At 42.1% G+C, this 27,774-nt stretch overlaps 1 protein-coding gene across 1 annotated transcript; it reads left to right on the top strand.

Moving 5' to 3' along the window:
- LIMA1 (LIM domain and actin binding 1) lies at window positions 1–27,478 on the top strand. The gene is made up of 11 exons (XM_059832863.1): window positions 1–14; window positions 3,655–3,790; window positions 6,484–6,529; window positions 8,576–9,034; window positions 14,448–14,556; window positions 15,919–16,067; window positions 18,455–18,562; window positions 20,888–20,945; window positions 21,630–21,745; window positions 24,717–24,850; window positions 25,265–27,478. Exons 2-11 carry the CDS (start codon window positions 3,672–3,674, stop codon window positions 26,265–26,267), a joined length of 2,301 nt encoding a protein of 766 aa, XP_059688846.1. The 5' UTR covers window positions 1–14; window positions 3,655–3,671; the 3' UTR covers window positions 26,268–27,478.
- The last annotated feature ends 296 nt before the right edge of the window (window positions 27,479–27,774 follow it).

The following is a 27,774-nucleotide window of genomic DNA, read 5'->3' as shown; positions in this document are numbered from 1 at the left end:
CCTGGCCGCCGCAGGTGCGTGGGGCGGGGGGGGGGGAGGACCGCCGGGCCGGCGGGGGGCGCGCTCCTGCCGGCGGCCCTGTCAGCGGGGCCGGGGCGGTGGGGGCCCTGCCAGCGGGGGGCCGGGGCCGCCGCGGGGCTGCCCTGAGCGGGACCCGCTCCGGGGGCTCCCGCCGGGCGCTGGGCCGCGGCAGCCCGGCGGTGGGGTGCGAGCCGTGCGGGGCTGTGGCGGTGGCTGGAGCCCGTTACCCGCCCCAGAGGCAGGCTCGGAGGCGGGCTCGAGCGCGCCCCTCCGGGCTTCCCCTCCGGTGCCCGGCCCCGCCGGCAGCGCCCGCGGGGAGCACCGGGGCCCTGTCGGCTCGCCCGGGCTGGGGCCGAGCGGGCTGGGCCGGCGGCGGCACACCGCCGGCTTTGAGCCCCGGACCTCGGCGGTTCTGCTCAGCCCGACGCCTCCTGGGGCGGGCGGTGGCGGCGGGGAGCGGCGCCCTGCGCGGGGGCAGCGGGGCGGGAGGCGGGAGGTTCTTGTCAGGACACGGGGGTTGGGGGCGTGCGGGCAGCTACCGAGCGCCTCGGCGAGGGATGCGCGCCCGGCTCTGCCCTCGCCTTCTCGCCGCCGGCGGCTTCGCGACCTGCGGCGGTGCCCGAGCTGCCCCTGGCTAATGAGCTGGTTCAGCAGCTGTCCCGTTCTGCAGAGCCTTAAGCACCCAGAAGGCGACCGGTTCCGCTTTGGGGCAGGTGTTAGTAAAAAGCCGTTCTTTCGGGACCTTTCCAGAGGTACGGATTTTTATTCTACTGTTAAAGTCTTAGTTCAAGTTACTGGAGGTAGATTTGGCCGTCCCTGTCCCCTCTGCCGCCTCCTCTGGACTCCATGCTATCTTCAACATAACCCGGCTCTATTGCAATATGCAGAAGGCTCGCTGTCTCGCTTAAATTTTAGTACCTACAATAAAGGACTATTTCCTGAAATGACTTGGAATAAATTATTCAGAAGGAGCAGCAAAAAAAAGTAGAGAGATGCTTGAACATGGTGAAGCTATAAACGTATGGGAAAGTGCTAAGGATGTGGACTGGCAGTAAAAGTGTGGGAGCAGAAGTTTCAGGGCATCTTAGTGTTCTGGTTTACATCTTTTCTAGCAACTGAGATTCCAAATATGCTTCTTAACTTTCCATTGGAACATCCTAGCAGGAGCTACTGCCTTTATAAAGAGATTTTTGCCAAAACAGGCCTGATTGTCTTAATGTACCTGTGGCTTTAATGGAGAAAATGGTAGGGAAGCGGAACAAAAACCCAACGGGGGAGAAAATGCATCCACAGACAGTGATCCCTACAAGCTGCAATGGAATGCTTGGGCATCAAAACCAGGCTTATTCTCTGAACAATTAAACTAGATTTTGTTTTCTCAGTGTTTTACTGAAACTGTCCTTCCATGTAAGGTGCGTGTCAATGAGCAACCTGCTGTCTCTGCCAAGGGAGGCTTCTGAAGAATGACCTGCTACTGTTTCCTGGGCAAAACCGACTCTGTTTTGTGAAAGGCAATTTAAACTGCAAAGGGGGGCTTCAGGCGATCTCCTTTTGACTCAAGATTAATCATAGAACAAAGTTGAAACTGTAGCATTACATGGCTGAGTCAGAATTCTTTTTTAACATGGACTTATATTTTTCAGGAGTAAATTCTGTCTATAATGTCTGCATAGGTATTCTGTGGCTTTATTAAATCTCTATGCTACATGTTTGCTACTGGGCATCGACACTAGGGACTACATCCTGTAATCACAGCAATGCATATTTATTTGCATATGCAACATACTTTTTAAAAAGCGAGAAAGTTGAGCGTTCCTCTTCTATTCTAATTGGATCCTTTTTCTCTGTGGATGATCATTTGTGCAGTTGGCAAAGGTCGGTAACTATTTTAAGCCAGCCAAATGGAGAGCATCCTTCTCTTAGTCCAGTCTGGACAAAAGTTTGCAGGTTAACAGAAGAGGGTAACTTGGAGAAGCAACATGTTTTCGAGAAAGACTGAATTTCAGAAAGTAACTCTGCAGTCTGAGTTTCTCTTGCCAGTTGGAAGGGGCGATGGATGCATCTCAGAGACTGCCTTATGTGGGAGATGCGAGTCTGAAGCTGCACTAAGCTGGAACTGGAAATGTAACCTCGATGAGTAGTTCCAGTGTGTTTCAACATCACAACAAAAATAGCTTAACTTTTCTTGTTTGCCATGATAGTTCAACCTGTACATCTAAAAGCACCATCTAAATCACTATCTTGAAAAAACACGTACTGGCATGGTGTGTCATTCTCTCCATTACATCAGGTGAATTAAGGAACGTTAGAGAAAGTCCCATTCTTCCTGACTACATCCACCAAGACAGCAAGGTGTTCATCTGCTGCCTGTTTTATCTCTCCGCAGCAGCAGGGTGCAGCACTGGAGAGGTTCCTCTGGTTCCAGCACCAGCTGGGCACTTCAGAGAGCCAGAGCTCCGCTTTGGGAATTGCTGAGGCACAAAATAGTGAGACTCCGCTTGCAGCAGCTGAGTTCTTTTGGACTGAGACGTTGCAGAATCCCGAGTCTTTGTCATTTTTGAGCAGTTGCATTATATGCCTATGAGGATTTCATGAAACATGGTCTTTCCTACATTTGATTGACTGTTTATATCAAGTTATCTTAAGGTGCTTCCATTTACAGTGTGCCGAGTGGTCACGCAGACTTGTGCTCGGACTTCCGGAGTTCTGTGACCTAATGGTGCAGATCAGTTAAAGAAATTGATGGAAAATATGAGAGAGAGATCAGCCTGCCTGATGTCAGCATTGTAGGATCAGTTAGTGCACTTGCTCTAGGCATTGTGTGACAGGAGACCAGGGATAAAAGAAAAGAGGAAAAAAGGAAAGGCGTTGCCCTACAAGCTTTATTTTTGTCTTATCAGAGAACTCTTTAAATTAATCTCCCCTCCTTTCCTCCTCCACAAAAGAAAACTAAGTATGCAAAAAAAAACCTGATGTAGTCTTGTTGGCTTCTGTGGTGAAAAGCTGTACAAAATCTCTTCCCGTTTACAGCAGGACAGGGTAGTTAAAACTATTCCTTTAGGTAACTGATAGCTATTGCAACATGAGGTTTACAGCTGCCTCCATGAACAGAAGACTTATTTCAGCTCACAGAGGAAACGGCTGCTGCGTTAAGAATGAATGCCACAAGAGTGAATGAAAAATGTTTGCATAGGAATTACATCCTCTTAGGTTTCATAACTCAAGCCTTCTTACATAAATGCCAGCACATTTGGTTTAGAAACCAGAACAAGAGAGGGCATATTAGGGCTTCCTGGAGCCCGTCTGTGTGTAGGAAATACAGAGCTTCACATTAGCATCCTCTTCAATCACAGCTTGCTTCTTACTCCTGTTATGGCTTATCTCTTGCCCCTTTCGTTGCAGCTAGTGTTGTTATCACGGGCACTATCTCAATGGCATCTGCAGGGGAAATTATAATTTTAATTGATGCTTTTTTTAAGTCAGATGACGGACAAGACCCTCACTGATCAGGACTTAGTGGCACTAGTACGCTGGGAGTGCCTGGATGGTGACTTAGTATCGAATCACTTTGTGAAACTACTTCTCTGCTCACCTAACTCATGTTGACTGACACTGTACTTTCTTCCTGAGCAGGTATTTGTGGTGACAAGATGGAGCCTTCCCCGTTTAATAGAAGACAATGGACTTCGCAGTCTTTGAAAATCACTGCCAAAGAGCTTTCTCTAGTCAACAAGAATAAGTCATCCGCTCTTGTGGAGAGGTTCTCCAAGTAAGTGCCGTGCGGCTGCTGAACACAAGCTGTGCGTGTAGGTTGACAGCTGGTACCTGGAACAATGACTGCTTCGCTGACAGTTGCTTTGCTTCTTAAAAATAATACAGATCTGTAGGCATTTAAGTTTCTGGTTTAATATGTGCTGGGCAAAAGTTTTTCTAGTTGCTGACATTGTATTTTTTCAGCAATCAGAATTATAATATCTTTTTTCAGCTGTCAGAAAATAAAGTAGAATGTTTTCTGTCAAACTACAAATCACAATTTGATTTTGAGGGCAGACTATCGGAATGTAGGCGGCTATTGCCATGACCACTTCATCAGAAATGGTCTTTAACTGCTTAAGCATGAACTACATAGGTTTCTCTGCTAACATGGCATTTCCTGCCTGGTACTATAAAAAGTAGCAGTAATGCATTCTCAGTTAGTTGGAGACCATTTAGAAATGGTAGTTCTGTCAACCGGTGGTGATAGATGCAACCCTCTAGTAAGAGTTCCGTCAGGGGATTTCACAGTAGCTGTGTTCTTCACGGATGTCCCCTTCCAGATGTCTCAACAACTTGTGTAGAAAGGGAATATTACCCTTCCCTTTTCTCTGAGAGATGGATGATGGGTTACAGTCCAATCATAAAGTAGTATTTTATACACGGGGAGAGCTGAGTGCCGGTAGCCTGTACATGCTTTCTGGAAAAGCTTTTATTTCCTTAAGGAATTATATAGACTACAGTTTGGATTTTCAATGGGATTTGGGCAACCAAGTCTCCTAGGTTATTGCATTAATAGTGTAGTAAGGTTTTGGAGTATTTAAATCTTGAGTGTGGGAGAAACTTTATGGAGTCTATAGGGGCAGGATTACACAAACATAGCTCTTTAAGTTACTCTTTAAGTCCTCTGTCCTAGGGAGAAGCTGCTTGCTTTGACTGCTCTTGTTAAGGTAATTTATTCACTCATTGAAGCTTGATTACAGAACCTGGTCATCTTGCTAAATGTTGATAATCCTTTGAAAAGGGCTTACTGGAAGTAATCCAAACTGCTATTCCTTAATCAAGTAGGGTCCCGCTACATAAGCGGTATCAGGTCCTTGGAAAAACACAGTCCTGCTTACTGACTTTGCCAATACTGACACTCACAGTGAGGAGCATAATTTTTCTAAATTGCTGTTCCCTAAATATTCGTATGTGAAAACATTTTTTTCATTCCATAGAGTGTTTAGATTATCAGTTTTGTCAGGTCAGAGACATGCAACATACAGTGTTAAGATTATGAGTTTTGTCAGGTCAGAGACATGCGAATTGCAGCAGCAGAGGCTTAAACAGCGCACTGTGGTGGACTAACTTACAGAGTGAGCGCTGTCTGGGACCCTTCAATCCTTGTTTGTTTCCCAGTGTGGTACTTGACTTCCATCCCCATGTCTCTCTTTGTTGCTTCTTCCAGTATTGATCTCTCCTCCTCCATGAACTTACTTTCTCAGCACGTCTCCTTCAAATTTGGGAGCCTTTCTAGTACAGAGACAGAGGTTAATATGTTTGCATTGATTAAAGAGGGCCAGCTACACCCCTTTAGCAGCTTTCAGTCTGTACAATAAATGCAGCTTGTAGAGCAGAAATAAGTAAGGGTGCAATTTGTCCACTCGCTGGTGTAACAAGAGGAGAAATCTACTTAGGAGCACACCATTCACAGCAGGAAAAAAAATCAATTTTTACACAGAAAAAATGAGTAACAGAGCAGGTATCTGCACGTACGAGTTTTTTTCTTAGAAGGAACTAAGCCCGTGATATACATTAGTTATTGGTTTGATACCAGCACTTATGTAAAGTCTGAAGCTGGTCACTATTATGATATTAGTGTCTCATTTACTGCCTGTAACATATTCACAGTTGTGTCAAAAGTAGAGTTCCACAGATAAGAAAGACAGAAACATCATTTGCCCAAGCAGACGTTGAGTGACGTTTCTTCTCTTTGAAAAGCAGAGCTCTACTTACAAATGGCAAAATTTGTCATATCCGACTAATTTGTGCATTTCAAAAGCAAAGTGCCATCACCTTGCGCAGTGTAGTAATTGGCGTGGTCTGTGTGCTCCTAGCTGTGGATGTATTATGCCCAGTGGAGGGCTGTGCAGATTGCTGGGAGTTTTCTATAGCTTCTTAAAGGACTTTGATTCATGATCCAGGGTGGCTTATCTTCAGAGGGCTGTGATTACTGTGGCCACTGCTGGGATGGTTCAGCTGCTCATGAAGCAACTGCTGAATTGGTGCAGTTTACAACCCAGCATAGTAAAATAAACTGGCACTTATGTAGATTTTCTGCCTATGCCAAGCTGTAATTTGTTACGGTTCAGCAGCTGCTGTATAAATAGCTGAGTTATTCCTGCAAGGGGGCACAGCAGACAGCTGGGTGGCGGAAACAATACAGCTATTCCAAGGTAAACTGTCTGTATTTGAGAATCAGAGTGCTTAGGTAATGAAAAATATTAATGTATGTTATTATTGTAATCTGAATGACTTAAAATGTTTCTATCACTTGTTCTGGGACTATTTTCTACTATTTTTCCAGCCTCTGGTTTTATTTGATAGGTCTGGGAAGTGCATAGAGTCCTTGGTGGGGAAAAAAAAAATCTCAGCTGTCTTCAAGAGCATTCAGTATTCTGTTTAAAACTGTGGGGTTTTTTTCTCTCTTTTTCTTCTTTCTCAAAGGTATCAGAAAGCAGCTGAAGAAGCCACTGCTGAGAAAAAAAGAAGTGTAAGTATTTGTTTCCTAGGCAATAAGCAACTGCCTGCAATCAGAACGGATCGCCTACGTGCAATGTTTCTGTGACAGTTGATTTTTGGAATATCAAAGTTGCTGCCATGTGTCCTACAGAAGACTTGGCTTAGACATAGCGTTTGCTTTTGACTCGTTCCCCCTACCCTTTCCAGTGTGAATGAAAGGAAAGAAAATCAAGCACCTTGCCCAAAGCTATATGTTGAATCACCAATTTGCTCCTAAGCAAGAGGCAAAAGGAGTTAACCACAAGACAGGAATATCCACCTCTTTGTTCTTAGCTGTCGGCAGTTGTGTGGTACCTCTTCCTTTCTTAACTAAATTTAAAAGTCTGCTTAAAAGAAGCTGCCAGCCTCTCTGAAATCTAACGTGTATACCTTTGATAGCTGTAGAATCCATTAAGGGGGATCTTCTCCGAAGTGGCTTACAGGGTTCAAAATGCCCCTGGCTGAGGGAGAGCCATCCTTTTTGGCTCTGTTACAGCCTCGCATTCCCTCCTGTAAACTACTTTGCACTTACTGTTCTGGGGTCAGGGGACCCTGGCTGAAATACCAGGCACTAAGATTGCAGGTCTTTGTATGAGCATTTTGTATATATCAGTTCCATTTTTATTTAAAAAGACCGGCGATGTTTTCAGGATATATAGGTAAGTCTTTGTTAGACCACACTGCCTCGATCTCTTTAATGCTTGGTGAGTCATTCTGTTTGGGATATAGGTGTGATTAAAAAAGCCTTCTAAAAATTACTCTTCAGTCTTAAATTTTCTTCCTTGCTTGTGTGATCGGGGAACAGGCAAGTCCCAAGCAAGAATGACTTGTGTATGAAGTGTGCCGAGACTCGGTAGGTGTCATGTCCAGAGGTGCTCCTGTGGAAACCTGCTGTGCAGTTTTCGGTACTTCTGTTACATTACAACATTTGCCTCGTAACTTCAGTACTTTCTTTTAAACAGTCAGCAAGCAAGTGGATCTTTTTTGAAATCTAGGTGGATTCAAGTTAATTTGCAAAGCAGTGTTCAGAATGTGACCAGAAGAGTAATAGGGTGAGAGACTTAAATCCTAATATAGCTGCTAATCCTGTTTAATTCCTGTAAGCCTTGCAGACCTGTTCCACTTGCAATGAGTTTGATACATAGTGGTCTCCACGAGGCAGAGACAGCAGAAATGCAGTGGTGGCAGGTATTAGATTTGAATGAATCAAACATGGGCTGGTCTGTTCCTCTGGGGAGAGGTAACTACTTGCAAGCGAAACTAGTCTGAGAAGCGCTTGAATACGAGGGGTACTACTGCTCCATGTATTGCCATCTAACTCACAGTGGTAGGGCAGCGCTTGTGGCTTGTGCGCACGTTTCCTGCCGAGAGCTTTTGTTGCGTGGAGCGAAATAGGAGAAAAATTCCAGCAAATGATCTGGTATTTATAAATGGGAGCAAAAAGACATTTGTTGTCAGTGCTTAGCTGGAGCCTCACACTGCATGGCATAAAATACTGAAGACAGATCTCTTGTAACTAAACGGCTGCCGTTAACTGATAGTAGAAATACGTAACTCCAGTAAAGTCGTGGTTTCTGAAAGCTAATCTCTAGCTTTTTGGAAGGCCTACTGATTGCTGTCTCCTGAACCAGCTGGAAGACACTGCAGCATTTGGCATGCCACCCATCTCTCATATGGCTGCTTTTGCTGTTGTGCGCTAGTTCTAGGACTCGCCCTGTGGCTTTTGGTCCCCTTCCCTTCGTGTGTGGATTCGAGCCTTTTGTGTGTCATTTAACTCATTGGAGCTTGACTCCCTTTTTCCTTATAAGGCCATCCTGTTTGCTCACTTCCTGCGTTAGCTCCTGACTTTTCTCGTCTCCCCCTCCTTCCTTTCCTAGCCTGGATGCTTTCTCCATGCGGCACAGTTGTAACTATTCACAGCTGTCTGAGGGAGCGGAGCGCGGGGATCAGTGCGGAGCCTGTGGCTTCCTTTCGCGTAGAAAGGAAGCGCTTTAATGCTTCATCAGGCATCTGACTGGAACTAACTTCTTCTCCGCAGAGCCCAGAAAATCTTCCCCCTCATTTTCAAAGGGGGAATCTGAGTGTGCTGAAGAAGAAGTGGGAGAACCCAGTGCTGGGCCCGGAGCCTCGCAAGGAGCCGCTAGGAAGCAGCTGCGCTGAGCTTAGGCACAAGGTCGCCAGCCCCGGGCTCGCAGCCGGGAGCAGCGCTGCCTCTTCCCCGGGCGAGGAGCGAGCCCCGGGGGCGGGTGCTCCCGCGGACGCCCAGGCCCCGTCCCGCGCCCCCGGCCAGCGGCGGGGCCCCGCTGCCGAGGGCAGGAAGTTTAAAAGCCGCTCGCCCGAGCGCGGTACGATGGAGAACTGTCTGAGAGAGTCCGGAGAAGTGGAAAAGCCTGAAGCCGGCGAGAACGCGGACGCTTCGGGGAGGGTCGAGAAGTACAGCGTTCCGCTGAACAAACTCAAGATGATGTTTGAAAAGGGTGAACCGACTCAGAGCAAGGTAAGGATCTGTCCCTTCAATCTTAAGAGAAACTAAACCTCTGCCGCCTCTTGGGCATGGGGAAAAGTCCCCGGAGGGAGTGGCTCCGAAGTATTGACTCTGCGAATAACTGTGTTCGTTGTTTTAGTTGAACCATAACGTAGCTGGTGTTAATAACTTATTTGAGCCATACAGATATGTGCAGGGTGCTTGGAGTTGTGGCTATTGGTGATTGCTCGTTGGCGATGTGACACGAATTTGCTTGTGAAAGAGGTACAATTTAAGGGAAAAATAAGGATGAAATTTATTAAGGTTTTTTTTTAAAGCAAGTTGGGATCGTTGATATCTTGTCCGAAGATAAAGATGAGTTATGCAAACATGAATTTTATAAAATTAGATATGTGTATATTTATATATATATATATATATATAAAAAAAGGTAGCTGTTTGAAGTGAGCTCAGCAATCTTGGGCGGTTGCAGCCGAGATGGAAGTACTGCCAGAGTTAAGAGGTTTTTTTATATACGTATCAGTATATGAGTCACACATATGCACATATAGAGGGAGATACATATATAAAAGTAAGTCCTGCAAAATACTCCCTTCTTTTCCTGGCTGTTCTCTCATCTTTGTATCTTAACAAATGTTTCTTATCGACAAAAAAATCCTCACGGGGAAAAATAAGCAGAGATAGCCAGACAAGCTCCTGCCCTCACTAGTTTTGACTTGCAAATGCACAGGGCTCGCATTTTCCTACAACTGCTCATGAAATCTGATCCCGCATGTGGACTGCAGACTGTGTGTCCCCGGGGAGAATTGCTTAACTAGAAAATGAGTTGCATATGCTAGTGACTTGCAACATAGTCCTGAGGCCTTGATGCTGGTGGATTTTCCAGTTTTCTCATAGTTTCCTATACTTCTGGCTTTGTTTTACTGCGAGTGGTTTTCTTGCAGTATTGGGTAAACCAAACAAATCTTGTGCAAAAGTTGTTTAAATATGTAACAGTTAAGGGCTTCAGAGGTGCACCTCTGTGTTCAAGTGAGTTTTGGTCTGTATCTAGTAATTTCACAGCTTAGATTTTTGTAGTCTTTGTCACTAAGTAAGACCTGCCCATACTATCACGTCCAGTGAAAGGGCGGGCTGTCGAGGGTGATCTCCCGATAGCACTTCTCTGAACTCTTGCTGTAGGATTAATCAGTCAGGATTCCACAGGAAAGTACCGTTTTGCAGATGGGCTTCACGTAACTTTATCTTAGCCTGGGGAATAAATTGTTTCGGAGCTGACTGACGAATCTGGAACTGATATTTCTGTCAAGCTTAGTAATTCAAATATTGTTGAAAACTGATTGAAGGCAGTAAATACCATACAGTAGGTATGAAACTACTCAGGTTCAAATTATGTTCCTATTCCAAGTTCATCTGGTTACTTTTTAATTTTAGAAGGGAAAAGGCACGAAGTGCTCTAAAGTTTAAATGTATTCGAGGGGAGGGGGTGTCTTTGTAATTAGAAAGCACTACTGTAAGATTTCTGGTTCTTGGAATTTATCTGAGGACTGGAGGATGATGTCACGCAGTCACGTACAATGAAGATAGTTGGGCGCTATGGGGACGCAGATTTTTCCCCTTAAGGTAGGAAGCAGCTACAGCAATGGTGTAAGTTTGGCTAACTGCAAGCTCTGCAGTCGCCTCTTCCATTTATGCTTTTCCTGAACTCTGTCCATTGATAGACCCCTGGTTTAAGTGCAAGCAAGGCTTCAGCTGAGAGATGGCAATTTTCCTTGTTATTGACTTCAGTCTTAAGGTGTAAGTGCTGTCAGAACTTTGCTGACAAAACGTCTGTATAAGCTAAGTAGCAACATGGCTGTAACTTCATGGCAGTAAAGATAAAACGAGTTGCCTGGTTGCTGGGCCAGTCTGTGGCAGGAATCCAGATTAGAGCCTGGATTTCCTGACTCAATCACCCACTCTAAGCAAACCTATTCTCATTTTCAGGGTTATAAGCAAAACCTCCTAGTTTATTCGGTTATTCATTCAGATCTTGCTCTGTCTTTTGCAATTTAGATACAGAGCATTTTTTGTTGCATCTTCATGGAAAAAAATGCTCTAACCACGTCAGAGACAGGCATGTCAGTCTAGATTGATTCAGTGCTAAGCAAAGACTGAACATCAGGTCTTTTATCAGTTTCAAAGAATTCTTCCTGTAAGTGATAGCGAAAGCATACACAAGATCAGAAGGAAAGAAGGAGCAAGCAGATCTGTAGTGCTTCTGAAAAAGTTGTCTCCAAGTTGTTTTGTGTTTTTCCTTTAAGGCAAAAGCTTACTGTCTTGTGTAGCTAACCTTATGTGCAGGGTCACATTTGACACAGTTAGTATATAATGAAATAGGTGTAACTTTTATTTGGTCTTCTGCCCAACAACTCTTTGTGCCCCAGGCGAAGTGCTGTTAACTCTGTTTGTGCTACCTCTGCACTCACCTCTTTTGTCTTAGAACCTTGAGGCTTTCCAGACACGAGGAATATTTTATCTCATTTTGCAAGTAGCAGAAGCTGTGGCATGGGAATTGTGGCCCATCCAGGGCCGTAAAAGGAACTGGGTGGCATTGGGGGTAGGGGATACCTTCGTGCAAAAGGTGTTACCTTCCATGAGCCATAATCACCCTACTTACTTGTGGTTGGTCAGTCTATTGATTGTAATGGGGAAAGTCCCTCATCTTTCCTGTGTTAAACTTTTTTTCCCCCCTCTATTACTCCCCTTTTTTTCCCCACAATATAAAACTGTTGATATAAAATCTACATGACGTTGACTTTTATTTGTAGGTTTTGGTACTACGATGTGTACACAAATATCTCTGAACTCTAAAGCTTTTGTATTTCGGTGTTTTGGATTTTTACTCTCAAGACCTAGGCTAACTGTTATAGAACTGACCTACAGAAAAGTTCTTCAGGTGAAATTGTAATACCTGTAGATGTCTGAGGTGGCAGAGAGGACAGGCGGAGAGGAGCTGGCAGGACTGAGGAGGTGATTCAGTTGAGAGTTGGAGTACTCATTAACTCAGTCTGTGTTAGCTGATCATGAGATGGCTGCCTCTGATAATTGAACTGTGCTGCAGTGGATTCCACAGCAAGGTGGTACAATGGGGGAAAGCTCTTTGTTCTGAAGTCAGAACTCACCGGCCTTCAGGAAGGTCCTACTGAGTCAAGCAGAAGATTCTGTTTCTGATTAATATTGAATCCTTCGCTGCTGGTAAAAAATATGGAGGTTTTTGGTTGCTTGGAAGAAAACCTCCATTTTGTGCATGCGTCTAGATGAGGTGCTGGACCCTGATCCAGAATTCCTGTTGGTGGTAGCTGACTGAACACTTGTCGTAATTGTTTGACAACACGCTGGCCCCTTGCCAACTCTTATTTAGAGGTTTAATTTGTTTAATAATTAATTTCAGCGATAATTGAGATTCTTTGTCCTCTCAACATGAGGGCAGTTGAGCATGATGTTACTGGAGAAAGACTACAGTGAAAATAAATTGAAATGAGATTCTGAAACAAAGGAGAATGAGAAGAGGCAACCCAAACAAGTTTCCAATCTTGATTTCTGTCTTTTTCTCCTGAAAAGTGTCGATGGTTTCTTTCAGTGAGGTTGGAATCCCAGATGCTGGATCTAAATTACTTGAATTAAGACCTTTGTTCCCTAGTAGTGAAAACTTCCTTACGCAGTCTGCTGCCAGTTAAACTTCCCATGTGTCTATACTGCAAACTTGTGTTTTCATTTGTAGCTTTGTCACTCCAGCTGTGTGCAAGAAAATGTGTGTGATGCCATGTTACTAAAAAAACAAACAAACACAAAAACACAAACCCAAACAAACAAAACCAAAATCAGAAAAACCAAACCCAGGGCAGTGATAAAATAGTCAGGGGTTTCAAGTGGGCTAATAAACACGTTTTCTCTTCTGCGTCCTCAAAGGATCTTGTCTTCAAGTGTATTCTGCCTATAACGATCATCTTTGTATACTAGTCAAAAGCTAGACCCTTTGACTGACAAATTTCTGAGCTGCAAGAACTTCAGACTTGTGGGCTCAAGGTGACATTAAAGTGGACATAGGCTGAATAAGAATCATCTAAGGATAGTTTGCACAGAACGAGGAATCTGCAAGTCCTCACAAGTGTGCAGACACTCCCAAACTGAACCTATCAGCACACTCAATGGAAGGAAAAGACTTGTCATAGCTAAGCTCTTTTCCAGTAAGAAAAGTTACCAAAGTCTTAAACCACAGAAATAGAAAATATTTCCCATGCTAATGGAAAAAGAGGTTTTCCAGCTGCATTTTCCTTTCCTGGTGAGGTTGCTGTTTTGTATGCCAAAGCAGCCTGATTTTTCACAGTGATTATCTTACAGTGCAGTTCTGTTAAAATAAAACTTTGGAATTTCCTTCAGTTTGGTGACCAGCAAATAAGAAACTTGTTGGAAATTGGGGGGTGGGTGGGGGGAAATGTGTGGTTGGAGCATCTTGCCAAACCTGGCTTTTTCCCTACATTAGCCTCAATCTTAATTTCCAACAGGCTCTGTGATTTAACTCTTCCTAGGGAGGGAACAAAGATCTATCACCTTCTAGTATTTTATAGGCTGACTTTCAGCTGTGAAAACATCCTATCTTGATGAAGTCAAATTAAACTCTGCGCTTCATGAGAATTTAGCAAAGCAAATTTCTTTTCACAATTTCTTTTTTTGAGCTTTAGATTTTGGGGAGTTGATCTCAACAAATTAGTATAAAATCTGATTGAGGCAGCCAGAGCATCTGTGTGGTAGTGCTACAAAACACCCTGTCCAGCACTGCAGCCTTGCTGATAGTGATTATCCTGGCTATCTGAGAATATTTATCTCTAGCACTCTCCTGCTTAAGCTTCAGCCTTATCAGACCTAATTAGGGAATTATTTGGTACCAAATGCATGAGCTATCCAAATCAAAACAAGTAATTTAGATCACTTTTATTACAATAGTATTTATTCTTCTTTCTGTTGCTGAAAATCAATGCAAATGTTTGATAGCTCGCTCCTTTCATCCTTTTTCAGATTTTAAATCTTCATAAAATGGCCGTGAACATTAGCTTCAAAAGAAATTGTATGAAATGCAAAAATTGAGACTGAAGTCTTGCATTTGCCGTGGTAAATGCCTAAAAATTTGATCTTTGGTTTGCTGACTTTTCAACAAAGATAACTAGTCAAAGGGCATCTACTGACCTCTTCAAGAAAGTGTTTTCCAGGTGACGGAGGATCAGGTATTCTGTGATCAAACTTTATATTGGTTAAATAAGATGTCACCTGCTAGACTTGTTTATTCCAGTAAAGCAGATTTGCTAGTGACACCTGTGCATCTTAAAGGATTATACGCGACAATCTTTGTTTGTCCAGGCAGCTGATAGGTGGGTCTTGTCTCTAACAGGTCCCTAGAGACCAGAGGAAGACAGCAGTCAGTAGGAGGATTTCTGAAAACAGCCTCTCTTCAGAGGACTTTGATGCTGGCCAGGGAGAGAAGAGCCATAGTACATCAGGTCAGTAAACCTCATGGTTTGTGTTTTGTTTTTTAGTTTATAAAATGAAATTACTTTATACAATACAATGGGAATAACTTTTGCCTTTCAGAAATGGAAGTGCAGCCATCTTCCATCTGTAAAGTCTGTGCGAGCATTGCGTTTAATGAATTAAGTCTTGCTGTGAATTTTAAACCATTATACCCTTAAGCACAGGAAACCAAGGCACAGGAGATGATAACTAGCAAGTTAAGGAATGGAACCCCTTTTTTCCCTGTGTCTTAATCCTAGGACAATCCTAGAACTACTTTTAATAGTCAGAATAATTTAGAGAAAGTAGTGAACAGACAGACAAGACAATATGCCTTCTTCCTTCTTGCTTTAATTCTCATCCCTCCTACCTTGTCCAGACATGGGTAGCCTTATGACTTGAGCAAAATTATGTGTTTTGGGGACTCTTTTCTAACACAGCATTTACAATCTTTCGTGTTTTCAGCCTATGGCTAATGTTCTGTCTCGCTGCTTAGTGATGCACGCTGTGTCCTTATTTGAGGAATACTGGAGAGAATGGCAAGAACTACTTACATTTGTTTATTGTCCCTAAGAGGGACCTTAATGATTCATACAATTTTTTTGTCATTCAAGGCCACTAGCTAGTGAAAGGTTGTCTTTTTGTCATTCGTTATTGAACAATTAAGCTGTTACTGAAGACGTGACCATTATACAAGGAAGATAGATAGCAGAGCAGTCACAGGAGCTGGCTTTTTAAACCTATTTGGCTAACATCTGACAGCAAGAGTGAAAGATGGATGGTAAGTAATGGGGCATAGTTCTGAGAGTCAGGAGATCTGCACCTATGTAAAGACTTAAACTCCCAAATGTTTCTTTCCTCTTGAGATAAAAACAGATGCTTCAAATGATCCCGCGAGACTAAACTGAATTATTTCATAACATGTTTGTTCTTGAAATCCTCATCTGTAACATGTCATGTGATAAATTATTTTCATGAAGAAGGTGGAGTGGCAGGTGAGACTTCCTTCCTTGCTTCACATGTTTTCCCTAAAAGACTTTGACAACTATTCCACTACAGGAATGATGTATATTTCCATTTAGCCACTGTAGCAGCTGCTTTCATTTGACAATAACAGCAAAACAATCTTCAGTGTTAAAACTGTTTGCTGTCATTACTTCTGAGACCACTGGCTGGACGCTGCATCTGGTGAATACTCTGCTTGTGAAACTAGCTGGATTCAGGTCTGGAATTTCTGTGGTCTTGGGAGTGGTGAAGGGATGGGATCTGTAAATCTTTCTGTAGACAGGTCTGCTGGTCTTCCTGAAAGTTACTTTTTATTCATGTAGTCCTTTTTCCAGGGCATCTTGTAGATGCTAGTCCAGCACTCAGCCCGGATAAGGCAGAGACCAAGAAAAGCCTGGAGATGCCTCGCTTAACAGAAACTTCCATAAAGGATAGGCTGGCAAAGTATCAGGCGGCTGTGTCCAAGCAGGGCAGTTCCACAGGCCTCGTTACTGCGGTAAGTCTGTTCTTTGGCTTGTGTAGAAGTGAATTTTTGTCCCAACCTGAGACTGGAAAGAAGATCTTGTGGAAACCAAGCTTTTTGAAGATAATGCTATCTTCTTTTGAAAATAACTTTGTGCCCATAGGAGTAATTTCTAATGAAGACTTGTCTCTACATACTGCAGGAAGAAATAAGTATTTGCATCTTCTTGGAATAATCTTGAAAGTTTTCCAACGAATTAATTGCTGGCACCCTGACTGAGGTCCTCCTGAAACATAGCTGACATTCTTTTTCTTTCTGCATGTCTGTAGCTCTCTGCATGTTTGTTATTTTTACTTAAAAACAAAACCAAACAAAACAAAAAGCCCCAAACTCAATTCTGTATAGTACATTAGCTATAAGCTAGTGGAAACTGAGGCACAGTAAGAGGGAGAGACTTTCAATGTCATACAGCACACAGAACCTGGATCTCTTGGCCTGCAGCTTTGGCATCTCCAGTCGGTTTTCTTCCCTTTTGCTTTTCACCTCCTTTCAAGTCTTCTCACTCATTATCTGAATCCAATTAGACTCTTGCAGTGAATGAACTGGTGCCAATTTTGCAGATATTTGATCAGGAAATGAGCAATTAATGAATCATGGTAAAGTACTGCAGCTGAAGAGATTGCAAGAATCTAAGCTTTTGTTAAAAAGTGCTTAAGTACATTTGCTGGAACTGTCTGATAATTTTGCTTAATGATGGGAACTTCTATTGCTTAAGTATGACTTTTATTAACCAGAGTAATAAATTTTAAGAGGCTAGGCCTTTTTAAGTTAGGAAACTTGCACTGGAAAAAAAAGTCAAAAATGATGGTTCTAAGCTTTGGGAGAGTGCATGCTTCCTGGCTAACTTTGTAGAGAGGCAAAAGCCTCTACCCAGCTGAAATGATTTCTGAATTTCATATGCAGTGTGGGTCTAATTCTCCAACCCTTGGGAGGAAAGTCAAGTAAACTTCACTGCATGAATGGAAAGTGATTGCAGCCAGTGCAGCAAATCTGATTAACTGCTAATTGCTGATTTCTGCATCCTGTTTCTCACCTGGATTCAGTTTGCTAGGTTGCCTTTTCCAGTTTGTGGCTCAGAGCGGTAGCTGATGCACTAAATTATGTTCTAATGGCAAGAGGTTTACCATAGATGTCTCTTGAGACTCTTGTTTGCAAATCCCCAACACTGTTGGTTTGAGTGTCAGTCCAGCCTGATGCTCTGAGGATGTGCCATTTGGCAGAATCTCTTTTGATTTTGGCCTGGCGCATCGACAAGGGCAGCACATAAGATGGAGCAAACAACGGTTTCTGAGGCCAATGTTTGTAGGACTTCGGTGTTCCAACAGCAGCCATAACTCTTGGATATTCTCCTTCCCTGCTGACAAAGCAGCTAGGGCTCTTTTGATATGGTAGTGTGGTATTTGTACTTCCCTTCTCTTAAAATGTGTCACATCTGTGCTACAAAAGAAAGCCATAATCTCTCTTGGGAACAACTACTTTGAAGGCATTGTGGTGTAATTAGGCCTGGATTAAAACTGATAGACACTTTTACAGTTGGTTAGAGTAAGGGTGAGAAGCAGTCATTTCTGTGCATTGCAAGTGGTACAGGAAGGGGAGGGAAAGATTATAGACAGCATAGTTAGAGATCTATTCATTAAAATTCTAACATTCAGTTACATACATATAAGACATGGTTGGTTTTGTGCAGACTTGTTTACAAAATCTGGTAAGATGCTGGTGCTGGCATTTGGCTGTTTCTCTTTCATGTTACAGAGAAGATGCCTTGTGAAAGGCACGAGTCTTTCTCCAATTATCTTGTATCCTGTGGCAATGAAAGAAACACAAGGTTTCACTGGATTTTATTTTTTTTAAGTCTGAAAGATTCTTCTGTGAAAATCTTAAGTCAGTTTGTCAAGAACAAAAATCTCAGTAAATAACAGGTTTTAGACTAGTATTGACGCAAGGGTAGGATTTGCTTTTGTGTTAAATTGTATTTTTCAATTACACGGTGCTTTAGATAGCGCTTGTCTTGAAATACTTGTAACTTCAAATGAAAAGTTAACATTTCTGGAAAAGGAAGATGTGGATTGAGCAGGGGAAATGGCAGCTGATTTTAAACAGGAATCTGGAAGGAGAGAAAAGGCGTTGTTTAGAAAAATGCTGGCATTACCTCCATAAAGTATCGTAAAATTCTACAGCCCCTTCTTTTTTCTTCATTAGAATGCATCATTTACCAAGTTTGTATAGATTTTTGTGCCCCTTCCTTTAATTATCATTGTATATACTAGGAAAACAGTTTTTAAAAGATTTTAAGAAAAACAGAAGCAAGTGCTTTCCTAAGGGAAAAGAACCTGTCAACTTTCAAGTGCTTTATTCTATAGAATGAGATTCAAGCCAGTGAAAGTGAACTCAAGAATTACAAATCTGAGCAGAAGGAGAATATGCCACCAAGTCTTGAGGACTCCATTTCCTGTCAGGATGGGGAGAAGGTAAGATGCTCATGCTGGTGAAGATCAAGGACTTCACTTTAAGCGGAACTAGTTGTAGAAGCACTGCAGATATACTTGTTCCACATGCCATCTAGAAATTGAATATGAGCAGCTGATAGAGATTGTTTACATGCTGTAGAAATCCTGATTATTTTTTTATTATTTTCTTTAGACGGTATCTGAATTATAAGCTAGCAAATTTCTGTGGAAGATTTTTAAGCACTTGTAGAGAATATCGAGAGACAAATTTTAAGTTTTCTGGGAGAGTTCCCCTGTCTTCTCAGTAATGACATGCCTGTAGTGCAGCAGAATCCTTCAATATCATACTTAACGTATTTTCTGTTGGCTTCAGTAGCTGACTAGGACTGAAACCTCTGATGGTTTTGTGGGAGTTTTTTGTTGTTTTTTTTTTTTTTTCATTCTGCCATTAATTTTTTATGACTATGATGAAGCCACCTAAACTTTCTTGTGTCACGTTCTCTAACTGTAAAAAGATGATTCACAGCTAGGTATTTGGTTTGTTTATGGGTTTTGGTGCTTTTTTTTTTTTTTTAATAAAACAAAGAAGAAACCACACCAGAAAAAAAAACCATGAGAAGCTTTGTGTGACGCAAGTAAAAGGAGTTTGTCACTGTTTCTTCTGCATTTAGCTGCTAAATTTTGATTAAGGTAACTGAGAATGCCAGTTTGGGTTTGTTCCTGGTTTTGAGCTTCAGCTGTAAATTAAGATGAAATTACTCCATGAATTAGAAATAATAAAGCACGCTCAAGCATTTGTATACCAAACTGGGGACAGCAGACGGGATAAAAGTAGCTGAATAATAATTGGGGTACTGTGTATTCCAGCCATTCTGAACACGTGGCAGCCTAATGCCAGGAGGGCTTTTAGAGCTTTCCAGCCTTCCTTGGGCAAGGGGCCAAACTGTTGCTTTCAGCTGTTCCTCACTGACAGCTGAGCAGCTTCATGCTCAACTGGTCGAGGCTGCTTTTTGCTAAAAGGTGAGTTAATTAAAAGAACACCTGTTAAATCAGAATACTTCCCTGTTGTTGAATGGAAGATTTGAATAAAATTTCTTGTATTCAGCTGTAATTGTGAAGTTACTTGTTGAGGTGTCCAGGTGCAATGAAGAACCTGAATAGAACATTGTTTCAGAGCCAGGATTGTCCTTTTGAAATTACACGATAAACTTGGGAAATAAGCCTAATTAAAACTGCTAGTAATAAATGTCAGCAACAGGAATCCTCTGGCAAAAAGGAAACAAAAGAAACTTGCTAACCTTCTCAGTCATTTTTCACACTGAATCCATGAAAGATTTAGCAGCCAGACATGTGTGATTGTAATGGCCACAGAATATGCTGATGCGCTTCCCAGTATGCTAGTATTATAGTTACTTTCTCAGTAGACCAGGGTATGTTAATATATGTAACTTGCTTCCTCATTACCTCATTAATTTGCAAACTTCAGTTGCTTGCAATGGACCCTTCAATCACTAAAGTGAATGAGTGATGATTTACAGTTAATCTTGTTACAGTACTTTAGTTTCTCAGTGTAGCTACTTACAACTATTTGTTTTAATAGCAATAGTGCCAAGTTTAATAAAGAAATATATATCAAGAACTTTATCTGTAACATGTTTAGTATCTGAAACTGGTTTATATCTAACTCTTCTAAAAAGTTAGGTTTTTTTTTTAATATTAATCTATTTCTGAAGGAGGATGAGCAGGATAGGTTCAGGCATGTTTGTCCCAACCTGGGAACAGCAGACTTCTAGTTCTACGAAAGCTTTTTAAAAATTCTGCTTGCTTTCTTTTTTCTTTTTCTTTTTTTTTCTCAAAACCACTGTCTTTGCTGAATGTTTAAATGTCATAGATTTGTCAAATGTTGGAGGGAGCCGTGGGATTTCCAGTAAATGTGTGCTGCTTGGTGTCAAGGCATTTCTAAGTAAGAAAACCTGGGAGGTACATCAACGAAATCCACAAAGATTTCTGAAGACTAATAGATAAAGGTGTACAAGCTGCAGGTGTTTGGGAAAACAAAAATATGATGTTTGTGTGCGTGAACACTATGGCAGATGATCTGAATATTGCAAAAATTGTAAAATTATAAGGACGTCTACCTTGTAGCAAGGACTAACATTCTTGGCAGTCAGCTGGACTCTGCCTTGTGCCTTATAAAACAAAAAGTGGCTTCACGTGCACCTCAGTGTGGCCAGTCCCTTCCTGTTTAAGGGCTTACAGTGTCAAACTGCCTGTTGTGTTATTCAGGTCATGATTATTCAGACTTCAGAAGGTCAAAGGAGCTCATTGTCTAATATTGTCTTGCAGGTTTCTGTAGGTGAGAACAGCTTGTCCTTCCACTCTGGTCTTCTAGAGGATAGCAATGGTAAGTACACGTTCTCCTGCCTCAGCAAGAATAGAGGCAAGATCAGTCCTGTCAAATGATGAATTTGACCTAATAAAAACTTGTACTAAAAATCTGTCCTGTACCTAACTCAAACTTTATAAGAATTTATTTCAGGTTTAGCAGTTCATTGGCAATTGTAATTCTAAGACATCTGTAACTCTTGTTTGCGCTGACTGAACGCATTTAAGTGTAGCTTCCTCACAATTTGGACTTAAACTAATAGCTGTGGCAACTGCTACATCAGTCAATAAGCTGAAGTACTTACTAATGCAGGACAATTACCAAGTGTCTTTGATGTTGTCCAGAGACAGACAAGTTCCTATTCAGTAAAGTACATAAGCACATTCTCATGTTGCCTTAGCTTTATGCCTAAATTCAAGCCCACACATGAGCACTTTGCAGAAGTGAAGAATGGTTCCTGGAAGTCAGATGTTGGATCCCCGTATATTAGTTTCCTTTACATATCAACTTAACTTTCCTGGTAAATCAGGAACGTAGAATGATCATGTTTAAATATCTAGACCTAAAGGTTTAATAGCAGATGTTCAAGCAAAAATCTGTTAGCCCTTAGCTGGTAGGATTGCTGTTCGGTCTTATAAGTGTAAGTTTTCCGTGGTTTTAAAGTCATTGTAATTGCCTTTTCTTCCTCCTCTGCTCCCTTAGCGGGACAAAACTTGGAGAATGAGACAGAAGTTCAGAAACCTGTCAGCACAAAGCAGCAAAACTTTGGTTCTAAACCAGTTGGCCAGACAGATGCATCTCTGCCAAAAGCAGTGAAGGTAAAGCAGCTATTTATTCTCAAACATTGGTGATGGTTAAAACCAACTACCTTCTCTATTTAATATTGAAAAGCCTTATTGGAACCAATGTGGTCACAAAGGGTCTGGCAGTAACTGTATCAATATCTGACCTGTGTTCATGAGGGAACTTTAATTCAGAATGGAAAAGCATCTCAAAACTGTCAGTTTTTCTTCAAAGACTAAGTTTGAGTTGCTTGCTGGGAGTTGCCCTACTGCCATTATAACAGCGTGCCCTTACGACAGAGGCAGTCTGTTTCTCTTCAGTGTGGGAAAAGGGGTTTGAACAGGGGATCGTATCAGGGCTTGTCTATGCCTCTTGTAAAGTCAGTCCTGATACTGCTCTTCAGAGCCTTTAGTAGGCTGGGACTTGGCTTTTCACCCTCCTCTTCCAGCTGTTCCCAAGGTAACTGCAACTGGTAGCAACTTTGTAGTAAGGGCACTGCGGTGACTGACTCCACAAAGACTGAGTTTGGCATTCTGAATAGCAAGTCCTTAATGTTACATTTTCTTCAGCGGGAGCTATAAAGCATAAAGCAGATGGAGAACTTCTTGGAGAGGAATGTATTTGCTAATCTTATTAGACACACAAACAGCAGTGCTGAACTTTTTGATCACACTGTACTTTCTTGTCACGTGTGCTGTCTGGAGTTAGGATGCCTGTTCCCTGGGCTGCCACAGACTTCCTGGCTCACTCCTGAGGAAACAACTGTGCTTTTGTTGTTTTCCCCATCTCTGAGAGGAACAGCACTGACCTCGCGAAGACCAGGGAGATATGGCGTCCTAGTGTTCTGGAGTATGAATGCCAGTATGCAAAATTAGAGCTGCCTATAACATTTTTGTAATCTCAGTCTGTTACAGCATACAAGACACACACAACCTGTGTGTCTTGGTCCTCTATGCTATCTCTTTATATTATTAGAACCATTTTAGTCCTCTACCATGTTACTGCTTTAGATGCTGCACTGCTGAGATAGAAACCCAGATGCTGTTTATTCATGTAAGGTTCCTATTTGTCTCTTCCAGCTTCTGTTTCCTGTTCTTGGTTCCTAACCTCTCCTCCTGCCTTCTGCTTCCCTCCTAATGTGAGCTCAACTCTCAGCTTTCTCTCCAAGTTTTTTTTATATATACTGGGCCTCACCTTCCTCCTGTAGCTCCTATTTGTAGTATGGCTGGAAAGGAATTTCTTTCTCTTCACACCCCAAAACGCCTCTCCATCAGACATAGGGCTCATTGTTATACAAGTAAGTTCCTCTTCTTAGATGGGGATGTGCATTGCAGAAGTGCACGCCAGCACTGTAATGTCATTTTGCAAAACTAAGCTTTCAGGGAGAGTTATTTTTGATGGGCAAGCAAATTGTTGCTGCCTTGCTCCCTGAGGCAAGCGTGGGTGATAAGATTTTGGTTTGTATTGGTAAACTCTCATTTTTTGAGATTTCATTCAGTGACTTAAAATTCAGAATTCATATGCAGTTTTGGCAGCACCTAGAAATTGTGGGGTTTTTTTTCCAAAGGAACTCTGAACTTTTTTGGTCAAGCTGTCATCATAATTAGAACTTTAATCTACTATAACTTCAAGCAATGCCTTAACAAAATTGAAATACCTATTAAACTGGAATTAAATTGGCAGCAAACTTTATGGTTGTGACAAGCTGACTTCAGCTGGCTCTGTCTTCAGCAATCTGTCCCTCACGTATTGTAACTTTCATTGCCTAACCATTGTTTCTAGTTTGTTATAAATAAATTGCTGTGATTGTGTCTTCCTGTGACCTTCCTGTTTTTTCTTTAGCCATCATATTTTTCCTTAAAGCTTTTTAGTGAGTATGTAGCAGGTAATTCTTTGTCAAAGAAAAGCTACTATATCAATGTGTGCATGCAGACCCGTGGTATGGAGCATGGAGCCTAGGCACTCTTTTACCCTGCTGCTAAAGTAGTTGTAATCAACATGCAGCCTGAGACTGCCAATTTTTCAACTGTAAGTTATTTAATTTTTCCTTTAAAGTTTCTTCCCTATTGGCCAAGCTTAACAGATTCCAAGAAGTGAATGGCATCGAGTGACGTTTTCTCATGGACAATGTACTTGCTTCCTTGATGCTGTCACGAAACAAAATCTGAGATCGTTGCCATACAGCGCAGCAGTGACACTTGACTCCTTAGCGTTTAAGTTTACCCTTGCGCTAAACTCTCGGCAAATTCTCTTAGTAAGCACATAAACAATTTTAGCTGCTTAACCTCAAAGCCCTGCTCACTTTAAGTCTTCAGCAAGTTTGAGGGCTGCGTGTCTTGAAACCTGAGTATAGTTTCTTTGCGATAGAACTGGAATTGCTTACAAATGAAGTCAGAAGTGTTTCCTGCTGGCTGCATCCGTGCTGAGACTATTTCCTCCTCTTTAAGAGCGGAGAGCATTTAGCAAAAGTGGATCATTTCAAACCGTTGAGCAGCCTGTTCCACTCCTTTTCCCTCCCACCTTCTACCTTTTGTTTTGAGGTTATTTCAGCTCTTTTTCTGCACGATTGTTTTTATTTGGGTAAGTCTCATACTGACTGTAATCTACCTGCATGTTTCTTCATCATTTTCCTATCAAGCAAAATTGAGGTTGCAGAAATAGATGAGACAGCTTTTGGGGAGCTGGCTCAGTCAAAGTTATAACCGAGTTCTAGTATTTTCATTGTTCCTTCTCAACCATTGCTCAGCTTGTGATGCTTCAGCTGTGGAATTCACTGGGTCAAAATTGTGGCTCACTGTCAAGCCACAGCAATCCTGTGGGCCTGACATAGCCTCTTCCTCACTCCTTGCCCACCAGAACCCGCTCGACCATAATTAGCATTGAGTTGCAGAAAGCGAACCACTGCAATTTTTGAGAACTTGCGAAGCCGTGCATGAACCCAAGCCAAGTCCCTTTGGAAGCAGTTGATTCATTTTCCAGTTAACAAGCTTTCTCTTCTTCCCGTAGAAATTTCAGCTGCCAATGAAGGAAACCTGTGTTGGGTGTCAGAAGACTGTGTACCCGATGGAAAGGCTCTTTGCCAACCAGCAGGTGTTTCACATCAGCTGTTTCCGCTGTTCCTATTGCAACAGTAAACTCAGGTAAACACACTGCTCCATTTGGCTGCCCTCTAGGAAGTGTAGCTTTCCTCTTCAGCAGCTGAGAGAGATGCTGTTCAGCCTTAGCTGAGCTCAAGGCAACCATAATCCCGCGAACTGGAGAGGAGTATAGGGGTGGTAATACAGTCCTAGTTCTGCCAGTGGCTTTTGCACTTGATGTAGTCTATTTTTAAACTCTTAATGTAGTTTTATGTGGGGAAAAATACAATGTCCAACTTTGTATGTCCCTCTTTTCAAATGTCAGGAGTTCTTTACAAACTCATGAAAGGTGTAAGCTTGTCTTTTCTAAACATGTTGGAAGACTGAAATTTAATTTCTTCAGTAACTAAATTATACACCTGTCTCAGTGGCTGAGACACAGAATGCTAACATTTGACTTTGTATTTTCCTGAACAGTCTTGGGACATATGCATCTCTGCGTGGGAATATTTACTGCAAGCCTCACTTCAATCAGCTCTTCAAATCTAAAGGCAATTATGATGAAGGCTTTGGACACAAACAGCATAAGGAATTATGGGCAGGCAAGACTGAATGTGAAGAATCCCTGGAGAAAACTGTCCATGGTGTCAATGCAACAGAAAGTCCACAAAACCCAGGAGTAGAGGATGCCCCAATTGCAAAAGTAGGAGTTCTGGCAGCAAGTATGGAAGCAAAAGCTTCAGCTTTGCCTGAAAGAGAAGAGAGACCAGCAGAAACCAAAAAGCTCAGGATTGCCTGGCCACCTCCATCTGACCAAAGTATTCAAGGAAGTGCCTTAGATGAGGGCATCAAAGTGTTCAAACCCAAATGGCCCCCGGAAGAAGAGATTTCCAAGCCAGATGTGCTGGAGGATGTGGATCTGGATCTCAAAAAGTTAAGAAGATCTTCCTCGCTGAAGGAAAGAAGTCGTCCCTTTACGGTAGCAGCCTCATTTAGAACAGTATCTGTTAAAGGCCATAAAACAGAGAATTCATCTTCTCCTTCTAAGGCAGAGAGAGACATGTTGAAAAGAAGTGAGGAAATTGAGAGAGAGGTCATGGTAGACAAAAAGCAGAAGGAAAAGAAGGTTGAGAATAGGAACATTCAGAGTGCTGAAGAGAAAAATGTAGAGGAAGAACGGGAATCATCTGGTATCAAAACAGTAGAGCATAACTTTGTAGAAAATGGCCAGGTGAATGCAGAGACAGATGAGGAAGAACATGCTATGGAAGAGCAGGAAATGCCAAATGAAGAATTCCTTGAACCAAATTCTCCTAAGCATTCCAGCTTAGCCAATATCGTGACTGCTAAGGAATCATCTAACCAGAATCGCAAATCCCAAGATGTTGGTTTCTGGGAGGGTGAAGATATGGAAGATCTATCTGTGGAAGAACAGATCAAAAGGAATCGTTACTATGAAGATGACGATGATGAAGAATAAATTGGCCTTTTACTAGAAAACTTGCTGCAAGGTGCTGGGCCTTTTAAATCGGTGTTTTTAGCTTTAACAAACAGCTGTCCTCCATGAAAGCGATGCTATACTGCACATCAATGTTAAGGGAATCCTATGTGCAAATTATCTCAACTAGAAAAATACTCTGGAAGCCTGCAAAGAGTATATTTAGGTGCATGGAAACAAGTATCTGGCTGTGGGATAGCTTCAACAGGTAATCTCTGTCCACAGCACAAGAACAGAGCTGTTCTGTACTCCTACTGTCTTACCCTTTTTGAGCTTCAATGCGTATTTCACTAACAATTTACAGAATTTCACTGTACTCACAATGGTGGTGTGAAAACAGGCTTTCTGTAATACACTACTTGTACCACTACAAATGCTGCTGCAGTGCTTAGGGACCAATTTCAAAGGGACTTTCTGGCCTGCTTTAATAATGATGACTTAATGCACTTTAATACATGTAAAGGGCACAACTGGGATTTTTTTTAATAATAAAAGTGTTTGTGCTTAGTATCCAACAACTAAAGCATCTTAAACTGAGCGCAATGTGATTTTTCTTTCTCAAAACTGCCTATGATCAATTGAAGACTCCCTACTCCCCTTATTTTTCTCTGTGCAACTGGAATGGTGTGCCCATTGCTGGACCATACGTATTTTAGTGCTTATCCAGAAGCGGTGCTGACTGACAGATCTCTTTGAGGACAAGTCAACACTTTTGCAGTAGCCTGCAGGGCATTACTTTTGCATTTCATATGCATTTGAAGTGGGTTTTTTGTTTTTTCGTTGGGTTTTTTTTTTTTTTACTTGAAGTTCATCATCATTCATTTAAAACTGCACATAATATTTTTAAGGCCTTTCGACAACTCTGAAATCTTACTTGTATAAAGCTGCCATAAATCTTGTCATTATGGCTGTGAAATTATGCTGCATTGCAAAATCTCTGGAATAAAACCATCTGAACAGTGAAGCTTTCTGATTGCTAGCATTGAAGTGTAGTACATTTTTAAACTTGACTTCATGTATTTTACAAATAATGGAATCTTGAATGGTGGAAGGAGGATGCCCTTTTATATTAGCTTTTATTTGTACTGTATTCTCATGAGAATTAGCTCTTAACTGTACTTGAGGTGTAAAATATTCTGCTTTCTTAACGGTCCTGCTAACTACGAAACCTTCAATAAAGTTCGGTCATTTGCATTAAATTTTAAGTCTGAAGACTGGATTCATACTTGTTTCACAAAGAGGCGGCATTTTAGAAAGACCATGGGAAAAGATGGGTGAAATACTGGTGTTGGTACTGGAAGCTGGAGACCAGACAGTGATTTTTCTGGTGCCACTAGGTGACACTGTGTGTCCACTTTTTTTCTGGTTGACAGTCAGTTCGGCGGACTGTGCTCATATGCAAGGGTGTGTGGAGGGATCAGAACAGGATGGGCAAAAGAAATAAGGATGTGCAGGTATTTTACACTTCCATTTCTGGCTTCAGGTGGTT

The sequence above is a fragment of the Gavia stellata genome, chromosome 36, assembly GCF_030936135.1.
Source record: "Gavia stellata isolate bGavSte3 chromosome 36, bGavSte3.hap2, whole genome shotgun sequence".
Taxonomy (NCBI): Eukaryota; Metazoa; Chordata; class Aves; order Gaviiformes; family Gaviidae; genus Gavia; species Gavia stellata.
Note: the sequence above shows the minus strand (reverse complement) of the source record. Positions and strands in the feature narration are given on the sequence as shown.